Source organism: Nerophis lumbriciformis, linkage group LG09, assembly GCF_033978685.3.
Source record: "Nerophis lumbriciformis linkage group LG09, RoL_Nlum_v2.1, whole genome shotgun sequence".
NCBI classification, from domain to species: Eukaryota; Metazoa; Chordata; class Actinopteri; order Syngnathiformes; family Syngnathidae; genus Nerophis; species Nerophis lumbriciformis.
Window position 1 is genome coordinate 7,159,397 of NC_084556.2, and position 17,355 is coordinate 7,176,751.

The window sequence follows — 17,355 nt, forward strand, 5'->3', positions numbered from 1 at the left end:
TGTTGGCCAACTGAAAAGTATGAAAATGAAAAATATGAGCATGTACAATACTCAATACTTGGTTGGAGCTCCTTTTGCCTCAATTACTGCGTTAATGCGGCGTGGCATGGAGTCGATGAGTTTCTGGCACTGCTCAGGTGTTATGAGAGCCCAGGTTGCTCTGATAGTGGCCTTCAACTCTTCTGCGTTTTTGGGTCTGGCATTCTGCATCTTCCTTTTCACAATACCCCACAGATTTTCTATGGGGCTAAGGTCAGGGGAGTTGGCGGGCCAATTTAGAACAGAAATACCATGGTCCGTAAACCAGGCACGGGTAGATTTTGCGCTGTGTGCAGGCGCCAAGTCCTGTTGGAACTTGAAATCTCCATCTCCATAGAGCAGGTCAGCAGCAGGAAGCATGAAGTGCTCTAAAACTTGCTGGTAGACGGCTGCGTTGACCCTGGATCTCAGGAAACAGAGTGGACCGACACCAGCAGATGACATGGCACCCCAAACCATCACTGATGGTGGAAACTTTACACTAGACTTCAGGCAACGTGGATCCTGTGCCTCTCCTGTCTTCCTCCAGACTCTGGGACCTCGATTTCCAAAGGAAATGCAAAATTTGCATGGTTGGGTGATGGTTTGGGGTGCCATGTCATCTGCTGGTGTCGGTCCACTCTGTTTCCTGAGATCCAGGGTCAACGCAGCCGTCTACCAGCAAGTTTTAGAGCACTTCATGCTTCCTGCTGCTGACCTGCTCTATGGAGATGGAGATTTCAAGTTCTAACAGGACTTGGCGCCTGCACACAGCGCAAAATCTACCCGTGCCTGGTTTACGGACCATGGTATTTCTGTTCTAAATTGGCCCGCCAACTCCCCTGACCTTAGCCCCATAGAAAATCTGTGAGGTATTGTGAAAAGGAAGATGCAGAATGCCAGACCCAAAAACGCAGAAGAGTTGAAGGCCACTATCAGAGCAACCTGGGCTCTCATAACACCTGAGCAGTGCCAGAAACTCATCGACTCCATGCCACGCCGCATTAACGCAGTAATTGAGGCAAAAGGAGCTCCAACCAAGTATTGAGTATTGTACATGCTCATATTTTTCATTTTCATACTTTTCAGTTGGCCAACATTTCTAAAAATCCCTTTTTTGTATTAGCCTTAAGTAATATTCTAATTTTGTGACACACGGAATTTTGGATTTTCATTTGTTGCCACTTCAAATCATCAAAATTAAATGAAATAAACATTTGAATGCATCAGACTGTGTGCAATGAATAAATATAATGTACAAGTTACACCTTTTGAATGCAATTACTGAAATAAATCAAGTTTTTCAAAATATTCTAATTTATTGGCTTTTACCTGTATAATACAGATGTTGTATCATAGTGGCATTACCACAGGTAACAATAATTATTACACTGTAAGAATAATTTGTATCAACAACATAGGAATAATGAATATACCAACAATGGCAATAGACAACATAGCAATAATGGTAAGGAAACATTGACAGAGTATAGCAGCAGGTCAATTTAAAGACCCTTATCTCTATATTTGAACCAGACCCCATGTTTGTATAATAGTTTAAATTGATTAATAGTTTGGCATTGCTTGTGATGTAAGTCCAGTTTGTTCCATAGTTTTACTCCGCATACAGACACACAAAAGCGTTTACGAGTGGTTTGAGCTCTCGGCAATAAGGAATATCCAAAGCCTCTCAAGTTATGAGCCTGCACTCGTCTTATAAAAAAAACGTAGATTAGGCGGCAATAATTTGTTAAATGCTTTATATACGATTATTAATGTATTATATTTAACAAGGTCATCAAATTTGAGCAACAGATTGTGAGTATGTTCTAAATCAGTGTTTTTCAACCACTGTGCCGCGGCACACTAGTGTGCCGTGAGATACAGTCTGGTGTGCCGTGGGAGATCATCTGGGTTCACTTATTTGGGTTAAAAATATTTTTTGCCAACCAGTAATTATAGTCTGCACATTATGTGTTGTTGTTGAGTGTCGGTGCTGTCTAGAGCTCGGCAGAGTAACCGTGTAATACTCTTCCATATCAGTAGGTGGCAGCCCATAGCTAATTGCTTTGTAGATGTCGGGAACAGCGGTAGGCATTGTGCAGGTAAAAAGGTGTCTAATGCTTAAACCAAAAATAAACAAAAGGTGAGTGCCCCTAAGAAAAGGCATTGAAGCTTAGGGAAGGCTATGCAGAAGAAAACTAAAACTGAACTGGCTACAAAGTAAACAAAAACAGAATGCTGGACGACAGCAAAGACTTACTGTGGAGCAAAGACGGCATCCACAAAGTACATCCGAACATGACATGACAATCAACAATGTCCCGACAAAGAAGGATAAAAACAACTGAAATATTCTTGATTGCTAAAACAAAGAAGGTGTGGGGAATAGCGGTCAAGGAAGACATGAAACTGCTACAGGAAAATACCAAAAAAAGAGAAAAAGCCACCAAATTAGGAGCGCAAGACAAGAACTAAAACACTACACACAGGAAAACAGCAAAAAACTAAAAATAAGTCAGGGCGTGATGTGACAGGTGGTGACAGTACACCTACTTTGAGACAAGAGCAACATTGATGCACGCTTGGTTATGCTTTAAAGTCATACCCAACAATTGACTTTAAACTTTTTACTGTTAACCGTGTTTCTTTTTTTAATGATTTCTGCTGGTGGTGTGCCTCCAAATTTTTTCAACGCAAAAAAGGTGCCTTGGCTCAAAAAACGTTGAAAAACACTGTTCTAAATAACCAACGTTGTGAATGATCCGCACTCCTCTTTTCTGTAATCTGATCAGAGGATGAATTGTGTTGTGGTAAATATTCCCCCATACTTCCAACACAATATGTAAGGTATGGCAGTACCAAGGTGCAGTATGGAGTACGGAGTGCATTTTCATTGAGGTATAGTTTTGCTTTGTTTACAATTGAGAGGCTTTTAGAGATTTTTGTTTTAATGTGTCTGACATGAGGTTTCCATGATAGTTTACTATCAATTATTACTCTCCAAAAATGTATTCTCATTTACGATTTCGCAGGATACAGGATGTTATGTGCAAAAAGAAAAAAGAAGAAGATATGGCCGCCTATTTGTGTGCAGGGCAGCTGTGCAATGTTTTAGAGAAGTCATATGTTCCGTAAAATTAGCGTGAGATGGCAACGTTGCACAAGTTCCTTGTTACCTAAAAAGGCCCTATTGAAAACTTTTTTTTTTTTTTTTTTACATGATTGTGGCTGTTGGTTGAAAAAAATAAAAATAAATAAACACTTAAAAAATGTTCCCCTTAACATTGGCCATTACCATGAATTGATTGATTGATTGATTGAGACTTTTATTAGTAGATTGCACAGTACAGTACATATTCCGTACAATTGACCACTAAATGGTAACACCCGAAAAAGTTTTTCAACTTGTTTAAGTCGGGGTCATGATACAGATACAAATATATACTATTTTCATAATACAGTCATCACACAAGATAATCATCAGAGTATATACATTGAATTATTTACATTATTTACAATCCGGGGTGTGGGATATGGAGGGGGGGGTTAGGTTTGGTTGGGTATCAACACTTCAGTCATCAACAATTGCATCATCAGAGAAATTGACATTGAAACAGTGTAGGACTGACTTGGTAGGATATGTACAGCAAGTAGTGGACACAGAGAGAGAGATCAGAAAGTATAAGAAAAAGTGTCTACATTTGATTATTTACATTTGATTATTTACAATCCAAAGAGGTATGATGTGGAAGGGAGGGTGTTAGTTTAGGGTTGAAGTTGCCTGGAGGTGTTCTTTTAGTGCGGTTTTGAAGGAGGATAGAGATGCCCTTTCTTTTACACCTGTTGGGAGTGCATTCCATATTGATGTGGCATAGAAAGAGAATGAGTTTAATACCTTTGTTAGATCGAAATCTGGGTTTAGCGTGGTTAGTGGAGCTCCTTCTGGTGTTGTGGTTATGGCGGTCATTTACGTTAAGGAAGTAGTTTGACGTATACTTCGGTATCAGGGAGGTGTAGCGGATTTTATAGACTAGGCTCAGTGCAAGTTGTTTTACTCTGTCCATGTGAGCTTCCTCACAATGTAATTGTCTGCATGCTTACTGGTCAGACAACACTATGGAATAAATATACATTCAAATGATTACTCGCTTGTAGCGCTAGTGAAAAAGTCAAATCTTTACCTACACAAGGTAGCTCATTTCGATAGATATTTGCGCTAATGCCATGCATGCTCAGTAGCATTAGGTAACCCATTTCAACAGACCACCGGACATAACTGCGATAAATTAATTTTGGCGAAGTAGGAATGATTCATTATGAATAATATACCTGTTTATGACCTTTTAAATATGTTTTCCAACATTATAGGAGCCCTTTACACATGAAATATAGCATCCTTTGGTAACCATTACACTATATTCTCCTTATATGGTAATGCTGCCTGAGGCTGAGCCAATCAGTGGCCATGATACTAAACAGCACGCTCTAAATTTGTTTGGTCTCCTTTGGTGGCCAATACTACTGTAGTATTTTTTTTTTTTCTTTTATAGCTGATTTAACTATTTTTATGCTTCAAATGCTTATTTTAGGATCCAAAAATTGTAGATGATATGCTTTGAAAAAAATATCCCTGCGATTTGGTGAAGCCGCAATATTTGAAGCGCAATGTGGCGATGGATGACTATTTTCAAAAAGCAACATTTGACTAAAAATATATGAATTAAAATTCATATATATTTTTTTAAGATTCATGTTTTTTGGCTGTGTGGCAACGCAATACAAAAAGTGACATATTTTCTCCTCGCAAAATTATAAATACTACAGTAATATTGGCCACTAGATGAGACCAAACCAATCACAGTGCGTGGATTACTATTGCAACAACACATCATCAGTAGGGCAAAACTAACCTGTCTCACGACGGTCTAAACCACAGGTATCAAACCCAAGGCCCGTGGGCCGACATGATTCTATCTGGCCCGCAAACACCTGGAAATGATATGTGTCAATAAAGTACTTAATATTTTTATGTTTTGATATTTTTCATTTTGACAGAAAAAATATATGTACTGCTTGTAATTGCATACCTTTTAAACTTTAATAGTATCCAATATTGCAACAAATATTACAGTATATTATCATACTTTCCAAACATGTTTTTGTCTAAATGAAAATACTTCACTTTACAGCAAACTACCCATCAAATTAATAAAAATTACTATACATTTTAAGGTGTTCTTTACAGCATATTACTGTAAATTGAAAAAAACTACCAGTATTTTGCATTAAAAATCTGTTGACTGAGCTGCCTTATTTTTACTGTAAAATCTTGTTTTTAACGGTGTATTACTGTAAATGGAAAACGATGCATTTGTTTTCACAGTAGAAAAACTGGCAGCTAAGTTGCTAGAATAAAAAAAGAACTTGTACTGGTTATACATTGTAAATGTAACACCAAAATTCTGGCAACTAGGTTGCCAGCTTTTTCCGTAAAAACCCTCCAAAAAAACAGTTGTACTGTTTTTCCATTTACCTTAAATTGTTGTAAAATACTGAACAAAAAAAAACTATATTTTACAGTAAAATTTTGTAAATGTAAAGTTTTTACTGTAAAATCGACAGTCTATCTAAAACAATTTATATAATTAATAATGAAATCCAGAGGCAAAGTACATTATTCGCTGTTACAAGTGGCCCTCTGATGGCAGCCATAACTACGATGTGGCCCTCAATGAAATCCAGTTTGACATACCTGGTCTAAACCCAGCTCACGTTCCCTATTAGTGGGTGAACAATTCAACTACCCATAACAAACCGTTGACAAGAAACCCCAGGAATAGGTTTTTTTATGCTTTAGCTATGAACGTATTCGATTTATGATTAATAATTAATTTCCCACGGTGAGGCCCAAATGATGGATTACTGTACTGGTCTTTACAGGCTATAAATTCCCAAAACAGCATTCAAACTAAACATGTATATTTTAAGCAGAACGGAATTATAAGTATTCTTTAACTGTAACTTCTATTTTTGCAGCTGTTTTTGTGAAGCTAACATTTTGACCGTTCAGATTTAAAATGTGAGTCGATAATCAAAAAGATCATTTGTTAGACACAGGACACTGTATGTGGTTAAGTCCTGACATTTGCCAAAACCTACATTGCTGCAGGGGGTGTTGGAAATGTGATTAAATATTTGGCATGAAAGTCTTAAATCATCATGGGACAAAGTGGAATTGTTCCAAAATGGTTGCCTAAGACATGATAAAGTATGGTCTTAAATACAAGAAATCAACCCTGGAGAGAATGTACTGAATCAAATGCAACATGGCGTTGGTCTTGGGCTGTGATTTAGTTTCATGTCCACTTGTAATCTGTCGAGCAGTTCTGTAACCTGTGGGTGTAGTGCCCAGGTCATGTTGTAGGTCCCTCTGACTCTTGTTCGCCAACCACTCCCTGGGGACGGGAGTGGTGTTCTACGGTTCCTTCCTGTGGGTGTGGTGGTCAGGTCATGCAACAGATCCCCGTGGCATTTGGGAGACTCTGGTTTTCCCTGTTGTTGAGTGTTGGTCAAAGGTTGGCACTTGTGTTAGATTAGGCCCTCTTTAGTTGGTTGCCCTCGTCTCTGCTTCTATGGCACCCACACCTGTCGCCACATAGTAGCAACTTTCCGAACATGGGCTAAGGTGCCCTCTTGTAGGTGTGGTACCCAGGACTTGCAACGGGGTCTATGTGGTGAGTGGAGGACTTCACTTCACTAGTATTTACTGGTGGGTGCACACATGTCTCCGTCTGTGTTTGGCGCACTGAGTAGCAAGAGTAACCTGTGGGTTTGTCATCCATATTCTGTGGGGAGTCCCTGTAACAGATATAGGACTCTGGTTCTCCCTGGTGGTGGGGCCTGGCTAATGGATAACTCTTGGTGTCCTTTCCTCAATTGCCAGCTTTTGAGTCATGTCCAATGATTTCCCCTTGCTGGTGGGGTGTCCAGGTCTTGTAACAGGTGTCTGTGGTGGATGGAGGACTCTGCTTCATCGCAGTTGGCTCATGGCATCCTCTTGCTAGGGGCCAGCCCTGGTCCTTCGGCCCTTTAACCCATAGGGATTCGCAGATAGTGCTTCTCACCTGTTGTGGTCCGGTCATGCAACAAATCCATGTAGCAAGTGGGAGACTGGTTTCCCTTGATGTTGGGGCTTAGATGATGGTTGGCAGAGATTGTGCAATCTCTGTGGGTGGTTAGCCTCTGGGATTGGTGGGGGGTGCACACCTGTCTACTGCGGTGTTTGGCGCACTGTAGTAGTGGTAGGAGTCTCCATAATGGATAGAGGAGTCTGGTTCCCCTTAGTGGTGAGGTCTGGCCAGTGGTTGACTCCTGGTGCACTCTTCTTGATGGCCAGCTCTAGTGACGTGTCCGATAGTTTCCTCTTGCCAGTGTGGTGCCCAGGACTTGCAACGGGTTCCTGTGGCAAGTGGAGGATTTAGCTTCACTGGGATTAGCTGGCCCTGCAGTGTTTAGCACACTGTACAGTAGTAGTAGTACTAGTAAATTGTGGGTGTGGCACCCAGATTCTGTGACACCCCCCTAAAACAGTTTGAGGAATCTGGTTCTCTCTGGTGGTAGGACCTGGCCAGTGGATGACTCTTGGTGTCCTTTCGAGTCGTGTCCAATGGTTTCCCCTTGCTGTTGGGGTCTCCAGGTCTTGCAACGGGTGTCTGTGGTGGATGGAGGACTGTGCTTCATCGTAGTTGGCTCATGGCATTCTCTAACTAGGGGCCAGCCCTAGTCCTTCAGTCTTTTGACCCTTAGGGATTCGCAGATTGCTTCTCACCTGCATACAAACTTCATAAACCGGTGATAACTCACAAAAACATCTACCAATCAAATGTTGCAGTAAAAAGAAAACAATGCAGAAGAAATGACCATTGACTAGGTTGTACATTTTTAATGACTCAATCTCTGAAAACAAAGCGGCAATAATCCCAGAGAAAGAACCCACCTGTGGTAAGGTCCTTACATTACAATAATATCCAAAATGTAGCTCCTTATATTACTGACCAGCACCTGTACATCTGTGTCACCTATAATGTCTTCAAAATATTCAGACTACAATAGTACATAAATGAGAAATGCATTTAAAAATTACTTGGAAGACGTCTCAGCCCATAATGTTTTTGCAAATGAAAGTCCCCTGGTGAAGAAGCAGTTCAACTTGTCGCTGGAGTGGTACCCTCAAAGGTTCTACTTTTGTACCCATGACACCTATAACCCGGGACCATAAATGGTACTTTTGGGGACCTGGAAATGGTACATACACCTGGAATTAGCCCTATGTTATACAGTACATTTGGTTATCGGTTGTAGTGGTTGCCTAACACTAGCCAACAAGCTTGTGACAGGAATGGTACCCTTAACGGTACTGCTTTTGTACCAGTGACCTTTGTCTTTTAGAGCATGGGACATGTCCGGTACTTCTTATGATCACAGAAACAGTATCAATGGTTACATTAGAGTCCAGTGATTAGCCCTATATATAGGATACATTAGAGTGAATTATACATTTTACTGGGATGTTGCCCTCAAACATACTAGTTTTGTTCCCTTGGCACTTGTCTTTCACGGCTTGGGAACATACCTGGTACTTACTTCTTTCATGTACCCCATGGTACCCTGAATCATACTGGATTTCCCCCCCCCCCTGGCACTTGTGTTTTAAAGCTTGAACATATGTCTGGTACTTTATTTGGTTCCAGTAACGCTATCAACAGCTACATTTGAGTCCAAGTGAAAATTGTACCTTTTACTTGGCTGGTGCCATATAACATACTGGTTTTGTTCGCTTGGCACTTGTTTTGTATGGCTTGGGATCATACCTGGTACTTTTTTGATCCCAGAAATGGTATCAACAGTTAATTTGGAGTCCCAAGTATCAACCCTATGTGGGATACATTAGAGTAGAATGTAGATTGTATATTTTGGGGCCTTCTTACTGGGGTGGTACCCCATACATGCTAATGTTGTTCCCTTGGCACTTGCGTTTTACAACTTGGGAACATACCTGGTACTTTATTTGATCCCAGCAGCAAGTATTAACAGTTACATTTAAGTCCAAGGATCATCCCTATATGGGATACATTAGTGTAGATAGAACCTTTTGTGGTTCAGGGTCTTTTTACTCAGGTGGTACCCCTAAAGAAACTTGTTTTGTTTCCTTGTCACTAGTGTTTCACAGCATGGGAACATGTCTGGTTCAGTACTTTTGTGATGCCAGAAACAGTATATTGGAGTCCAAGGATCAGCCCTTTATGGGGTACATTTGTGTAGATTGTACCTTTTAGGGTTCAAGGTTCCCTTCGCACTTGCATTTTACAGCTTGGGAATATGTTTAGTACTTAATTTGATCCCAGAAACAATATTAGCAGTCGCATTTGAGTCCAAAGAATAGCCATATCAGAGTAGAGTCTACCTTTTGGGTTTCAGGATTTTTTTTACTGGGGCGGTACCCTAAATCATACTGGTTTTGTTCCCTTGGCACTTAAGTTTTACAGCTTGGGAAAATACCTAGTACTTTTTGGTCCTGGAACATTACAGTCCAGGAGTAGCCCTATTTAATATTTTGTTTGAGGGACAGAATTGACTCTTGGCTTTTGCAGGGTACAGTAGCTTGGCATTGGAGTGGTACCCTCAAAGGTTCTGCTTCAGAGCTTGGGAACATACCTTCTATGTATTGGAAAAGGTACAAACTGTTACCTTTGAGTCCAATAATTAGCCCTACGGTGTACATTAAAATATATTGTATAGTAAGGGGCAGAAAAGGACACCAGTTTGTGTGTGGTAGCCCTTCAGTTAGCAACCGTCCCATTGAGCAGTCAAGGGAACAGCATCATAGTCCACAGTGTTCTGGGTGCAAGCTAGTACTAAAGTTTTATGGTAACATTTCAGAATATTTATTCCTTCGATTAACAGCAATGAAATAGTCCAAGCAGGAAGTCCACTTATTTTCAAAGGCAAAAAAAATAAAACATAATTGTAGGATTTATTTCAGGAGGCATGGTGGTTTATTCCGTACTGCAAACCTAACAACAACAATCTTTTTATGTAGGCTCATTTCTCCAGTATGTAGAATGTTACCATTTTAAAGAACACATTTAGTTTGACGTATTACTTTAATGTCTCCAATAATACTCGTTGTCCTTCACGACTTACCGATGTTGTGCACGACACACCGTTGGGGACATCGATCGTTCGTCAAGCGCAGTTCCCAGAGTCTTAGGAGAGTCTTGACTCGGGTTGATTACTTCAAAGCTGAGGAGCAACAAAAAGAAAGTCAAAATAATAAATAAGACAACAAAAAAGTGCCTCAGTCTGTGGTTGTTCTCGTCATCGTTGTTGAAATTGTCTCTCTTGCAACTCAGAAGACATTCCTGCTACTGTGAAACGTCTCAGGTCAATGATGATGATGAGAATATCTTTCCGAGTCCACGTGTCCTCATTTATATTACAGTACTTTAATTTGCCCTTGTGACTTGATAATAGGTGCTTGCAGTTTTGGTATGAACGTCCTCCTAGCATGTCGCAGTTGGATGGCCGTCCGCCTTAGCTTGTATCAACGCTGCTGCTCCTGAAAGACACCCCGCCAAAATAAGATGAGTTTTAGCATCATCAACAGATGTCATTATTAGTGTGTTTGTAATACAAACATCTTGAGTGTTGTTGGGCTCCTGATGATGGATTCCATTGGCTGACATGCCTCCATGAATCTGGAAAAAATTGGACTTACATTTATCACTATCGTTTTAGAATTAGCAGAATTGAGTGTTTTGTTCACTCAACTGCAGAGAGCACCAGGCATTTATTTAATGTGTAGCAAGGCATATGTAGTGGTTGTGTGCAAGGGAATTTGACGTTTTAACACCCTGCTTGCGCACTTGTGTTGAAAGTAATTGTCTGAAAATGTTTACGATTTAAAGGAAAACTGCACTTTTTTGGGGGGGAATTTTGCCCATCATCCACAATCCCTATGTGAGACAAGAACACAGGTTTTTTCATTTTAGTGAACATCGTGAAAACCTGCAGAAAACAGAAAGAGGCTGCTCACAATTGGGATTAATCTATTCTGCCTATAAAGTGGTCTAAAAAATATCCACAAACCACCAACAGCACTCCATTTACATGTTGTGACCTGCATACCAACCAAGTATTAGCGACATTGTTATTCTAAGACAGGGGTAGGGAACCTATGGCTCTAGAGCCAGATGTGGCTCTTTTGATGACTGCATCTGGCTCTCAGATAAATCCTAGCTGATATTGCTGAACACGATAAGTATTGAATAATTCCGCTGGTAATCACAGTGTTAAAAATAACCACGTATCAACCAGACTACAAAGCCATCAGCAAAACCATACAGCACCAGAAGTCGCATTAATGGTAAGAAGTATTTTATTTATTATTGGTTACCTTCAGAATAACAATGTTATTAAAAAGAAAAAGAGACTTATTATTCCGTATTTTTCGGAGTATAAGTCGCTCCGGAGTATAAGTCGCACCGGCCGAAAATGCATAATAAAGAAGGAAAAAATCATGTATAAGTCGCACTGGAGTATAAGTCGCATTTTTTTGGGGAAATTTATTTGATAAAAGCCAACACCAAAAATAGACATTTGAAAGGCAAATTAAAATAAATAAAGAATAGTGAACAACAGGCTGAATAAGTGTACGTTATATGAGGCATAAATAACCAACTGAGAAGGTGCCTGGTATGTTAACGTAACATATTATGGTAAGAGTCATTCAAATAACTATAACATATAGAACATGCTATACGTTTACCAAACAATCTGTCACTCCTAATCGCTAAATCCCATGAAATCTTATACGTCTAGTCTCTTACGTGAATGAGCTAAATAATATTATTTGATATTTTAAGGTAATGTGTTAATCATTTCACACATAAGTCGCTCCGGAGTATAAGTCGCACCCCCCGGCCAAACTATGAAAAAAACTGCGACTTATAGTCCGAAAAATACGGTACTCTAAAAATTTTGGTCTTACTTAAAAATGCACGCATTTAGTTGTATTCAGAGTTAAAGAATATTATATGGCTCTCACGGAAATACATTTTAAAATATTTGGCTCTCTCAGCCAAAAAGGTTCCCGACCCCTGTTCTAAGAGCTAACACAGGAACTACTTTTATGGCGTCATACTGCTTCTTCCACCCCTACCGAGTAGCCAGCTACTAGTTAGTTTGAGCTGCTAAAAACGTTGTTTGTGACCTGCCGTAAAATAAAGAAGAAGAGCTTGAGCTGCTTTTACCGCTGCTGCATTGCCTTTGAGTTAGTAAAATCCTGCATCTTACCCGAACCGAGAAGTTGATCAACTTCAAAAAATGAACACGCTACCGACTCGATAGTGCATGGCTGTCAACAAACCACCGCAACATCACTAGGAAGTTTTTTTTGTTGTTGTTCTGAATTTAGCAGCTCAAGGAGAGAACAAATTTGGGTTCTTGTATAGAATAGAATAGAATAGAATGGACTTTATTGTCATTATATTTGCTAACGAGATTAAGGACTCCACCTTAAGGTGCGGTAGTGGGAACAAATATGGGGTAAAAATAAATAAATAATAAAATAAAATAAATTACACAACAGGCAGTAAAGAAAAAAACTAACAATTGAAATAAACAGACTACTATCCAATAAAAATAATGGACAATCCTGTACAATATACAAAACACTATAGAAATACAAAATACTGTACAATATACAGAACAAGACAAAAGTACCGGAGTAATGATCCTTATGTATCACATAAGGGTCATGACTGGTGGGGACATTAAAAAAAAAAAAAAAAAAAGTACAGTTTTCTTTTAAGTTGGTGACTGCCACATTGTGTTTGTTTGCTGTCAATTGTCGTTTTTTTTATTCTATTTTAAAAAGTGTCACTTTTTGTGTACCAGCTTAAGATTTCCCCACTGGGTGGTATTATTTATCCACATTATACCTCCTTCTGTGTTTTGCTCTTCTATCCCGGCACATTCCCCCTATATTTTTCCCCTATTTGAAATTTCATGAAAAAACTAAATCTCCGGTGTTGCCGAAGCACCACAGTTATCTTTTGCAGTGGGCGGCATGAAAAAAAATGTCCTAAATTCGGCTAGCACATCCTCTAGCCCAGTTCTTCTTAAATAGTGGCAGGCCCACTATTTAAGAAAGAGTCATGTGACTCCACAGGACATACTTTATCAGTATCATGCTTTAAACCTGCTTTGACAAGCTGTGCACTACACAACATGCTCATTTTAGCCAAAAAAAAAGTGTAAGTTTACTCATTCAGTGTTAATATTTGAGTGGGCCCCAGGACTCTAAGTGAAGGAAAAGTTGGGCCACGAGGTCAAAAAGGTTAAGAACCCCTGCTTTAAACGATATGCAGTTTTAAGTAGTATTATTTTTTACAAACTTCATTTCGGTACGCAAAGCTACGAGAAGTGGACGGACTCTTTTCAACGTATTTACCGAGGCAACGACCTCAGCTGCTTACTACTCTGAGGCTTCGGTGGATAAATGTGAACTAAGGGAGGCAGTACACGAGTGAAACGAATGTAAATGACATCACATATGAACTATTTACTTTATTACATGTTGTAAAAGTAGTCAGTGACACTCCATTTTTTATAATTATTAGCCTCAACCCAAGTAAACGGAATGCTAATGATGCTAAACTTAAAATTAAATTGTTTTTTTCTTTAGAAACAAGATAGGAAACACTTGATTCTGACCACTTTTATGCCTTTGCTAGAATATGGAGACTTGCTTTTTTTGAATGCACTCGACACTTATTTGAAAGAACTGGATACTGTATATAACTGTGCTTAACATTTTGTTACTGCTTGTGGCAACCTGGGCCACCATCGCACTTCGTATGCAACCACAAACTATTTATCTTTGTCAATTCGCAGATTTTATATATAAATCACTTCTTGGACTAGTTCGCCCTTATTTATGTTCTTTTATGTGTAGAGACTCCAGTCGCTACAGTTTAAGTTCACAGGACATCCTTGGCCTGTTGCTTCCTAGAACCAACGCAAGTCTCGGTAAAAAAGCCTTCAGATTTGCTGCTCCATGGTCATGGAATGATTTACAAAAGAATCTGAGGCTACCTGAACTCATCACTTTAGGGGAATTTCAGGCCCTTTTGAAGGATCGAGAAACTGTTTCTATTGGGCACTGAACTTGTTTTTAAATTGTTCTTTTTGAAACATTTTATTATTTACCTATTGTTTATGTTCTAAGTCATTTGTACTTTTAACTATAGTGCGTGACTGCTTCGGTTTTTGTCGTTATATGTATTTATAAAACCTGTTTTTGCTGTTCTCCTGGCTAAGCCACTCTTGCAAAAGAGATTTTCATCTCAATGAGATTTTACCTGGTTAAACGAAGAAAAATGTATGAAAAAAAAACAAGTTAACGGTAAAGCCGGCGTGTTCGTGTTGTCGGCGTGAGATAAACATTGACATTTTTTACTTATATATTGGTATTTACCAGTGACGTGCGGTCACTAGAGACATGTGAGGCAGGGCCTCACCTGCCATCATGGAAGGAAAAAAAAAGAAAAAAGAAAAAAAAATAATTAAATTGTTATATGTATCCAGTGATTATACTATAAAGTTATTTTCCATTTAACTTCACCAGTTTTAGATTATTTTTATTCAAAATCGCTGAATTTTCACATTTGCCGTTCAAATACTGAGAAGAGACGGTGCTGTGATCAGCAGCCAGTTGAGGCACGTCACTCAGTGCCTTAACATGGATTGCGGACTCGGCTAACTGCTGGCCTGCTGTGCAGTGAGACCGTATTGCTATATGAATTATATTATACATTTCCATAGTTTAGTTAGCTGAGGTATATAATGTACAGTGTATTTTGTCAACAACTGTATGTGTGTAACGTATTTCTTGTGCTGAGCAATCATAAAACTGCTGCGAAGACGCACTGGCTGAGGCTCGCGTAATCCCGCGTCCTGGTGCCGGTTAATGCACCTCCGCGCAGAGTGCACCCCCCGACGGGAGCGCCACACCAACCAAAGCCCACACCCAAACCCTCCACGTGCAAGACCGAATCCACCCAAAAAAAGTCCCTTAACAAGAAGCCAAAAAGTGCAAAAACAACAATGCTCGCGCCGGAGGAGCCGTGAACGACTGCAGGGACACAACATTAGGTACACCTGCAGACTGCAGCACGGATTTCATATTTCATTCATTCACAACTCCTCCAACACGAACACCACTGTTCCCGCACTTATAAGTAAAGGTAAGACCATAATAACGTTTTTTTAATTAAATGTGCTTTTTTGTGTGCTACAGTTTGTATGTGTAAAGTTAAAGTACCAATGATTGTCACACACACACCAGGTGTGATGAAATTTGTCCTATGCATTTGACCCATCCTCTTGCTCACCCCCTGGGATGTGAGGGGAGCAGTGGGCAGCAGCGGCGCCGCGCCCGGGAATAATTGTTGGTGATTTAACCCCCAATTCCAACCCTTGATGCTGAGTGCCAAGCAGGGAAGAATGCTGGTATGACCTTTTAAACATAACCCGTTAACTGCTGCCAATCAAATGGTGAATAAGATACTCTTTAGGGTTCATATGTTTGTAAATCTGACTGTGATGAAGTCAGTGCCTCACCAGCCATCAACCTCACCGCACGTCACTGGTATTTACAGCTGAATGGACCAAAAGGAATCACCTGACCCTGAGAGGACAACTTTCTGACTGATGGACATTGCAGACAAAAGCCTGACTTTTTATGAACAATTCGGTACTTTATTTTTAAAATCATATCGTTTTGCATATTAGGTAAATAACTCTGACCCAATAGTGTCTGTTTATTCAGGTTGTATAAATGTAGAAATGTATTACACCACTCCTCCATACGTCATCAACCTGACTTGTATAAATTACTCTGAACTGTGAAATGCGGTGGAAACACAAACCACACACCTTTACAGGAACCTATAGTTCCACGAACTAGCAGTTCCAAAAACCTAATGTTCCTGAACTTTTGGTGGAAAAGGGCCTCATTTTATAAACAAATTATATCATTTATAATCGTGGCAGAGAGTTAGGGGGGCCCAAAATGTGAAAATAATTGAGAAGCACTACTTCGGCCAGTTAAGTCAGGCCTTCAAAATAAAAGCTCTGCAGTAAAAGAGTAGTGCGTAGTTTTCCCGTATTTTCAAATGCAAATGTTGCCAGGTGTGCTCTTTACCGGGCTTTTGTCTGGATGCTTGCCCATGGCTTGCACCAGCTGGTCCACTTGCTGGTTGTGCTCCAGAGCGGTTCTCAGGGCCTCCTCGGTGCTCAGCAACTGCTGCCGGAGACGACTGACCTCCGAGTCCAGGGCCGAGGGGTCCAGCATGGAGTGTCGGCGATGGTCGGGGGAGAACCTCTCGCGGCCCTGTGATATAAATGCACCTCAGTACCATACCATTTGAACATTTGTGTGCTTCCACATCTGTTCCCAGTGCACACAGCAAGGGCCATAAAAACCTGCTTGTTAAAAGTTCTTCAATGGCGCACTCTGGTGGCCACTGGACTTCCTAACACTGTTCTTCGGTCAACAACTAAAAAGACCTCATCCTCTTACCAGCAGCAGCAGTTTATCCCGCAGCGTCTTGATGTCATCCTGCAGTTTTTGCTCCTTCACCCTCCACTCGGCCTTGCGCACCTCCCGGTTCAGGTCTTTGTCCATTTCCCGCGAGTGACGACGCGACTCCAGAAGCAAAACCCTCAACTCGTTCAGGCTCCTGCATGAAAAAACATAGTAAGAAAAACTGTCTCTCTGAGGGTTTTACTTGTCTTTAGAGTGCCACGGTGGTTTCGTGGGTGGACCATGTGCCATATTTTGCTCATCCCATGTGGGGAATTTTAAATATTAACTGTACGTCACCTCTCTTTCTTAAGTAGATCCTGGCTGATGCTAAGCAGCTGCCCTGAAGCATCATGGGACTTCCTGGTCATTGACTCCAGCTCTGCCTCCACGCGTACCTTCTCTTTGACCAGGGCTTCGGCTCTCTTTTCCCCCGTACGGACTCTGCTCTCCAGAACTGGCAATTAAAGGCAAAAACGTGAGCACATATATATTTGTTGTTTTTGTTGTAAACTTAAAGGCCTACTGAAATGATTTTTTAAAATTTAAACAGGGATAGCAGATCATTTCGCGATATTGCCATATTTTTGCTGAAAGGATTTAGTATAGAACAACGACAATAAAGTTCGCAACTTTTGGTCGCTGATAAAAATAAGCCTTGCCTGTACCGGAAGTAGCGTGACGTC

General features: G+C 40.3%; 1 protein-coding gene across 5 annotated transcripts in view; it reads right to left on the reverse strand.

The window, feature by feature from the left end:
* Nucleotides 1–7,957: 7,957 nt before the first annotated feature.
* Nucleotides 7,958–17,355, reverse strand: part of clip2 (CAP-GLY domain containing linker protein 2) — a 309,205-nt gene continuing 299,807 nt past the window's right edge. For all 5 annotated transcript variants that reach the window (XM_072913773.1, XM_061962721.2, XM_061962720.2 and 2 more), the window contains 5 exons: nucleotides 16,970–17,126; nucleotides 16,667–16,826; nucleotides 16,289–16,477; nucleotides 10,719–10,778; nucleotides 7,958–10,639 (listed from right to left, as the gene is read on the reverse strand). In XM_072913773.1, coding sequence (XP_072769874.1) covers nucleotides 10,625–10,639; nucleotides 10,719–10,778; nucleotides 16,289–16,477; nucleotides 16,667–16,826; nucleotides 16,970–17,126 — 581 coding nt within the window. In that variant the 3' untranslated portion in view covers nucleotides 7,958–10,624. The remainder of the gene's footprint in view (nucleotides 10,640–10,718; nucleotides 10,779–16,288; nucleotides 16,478–16,666; nucleotides 16,827–16,969; nucleotides 17,127–17,355) is intronic.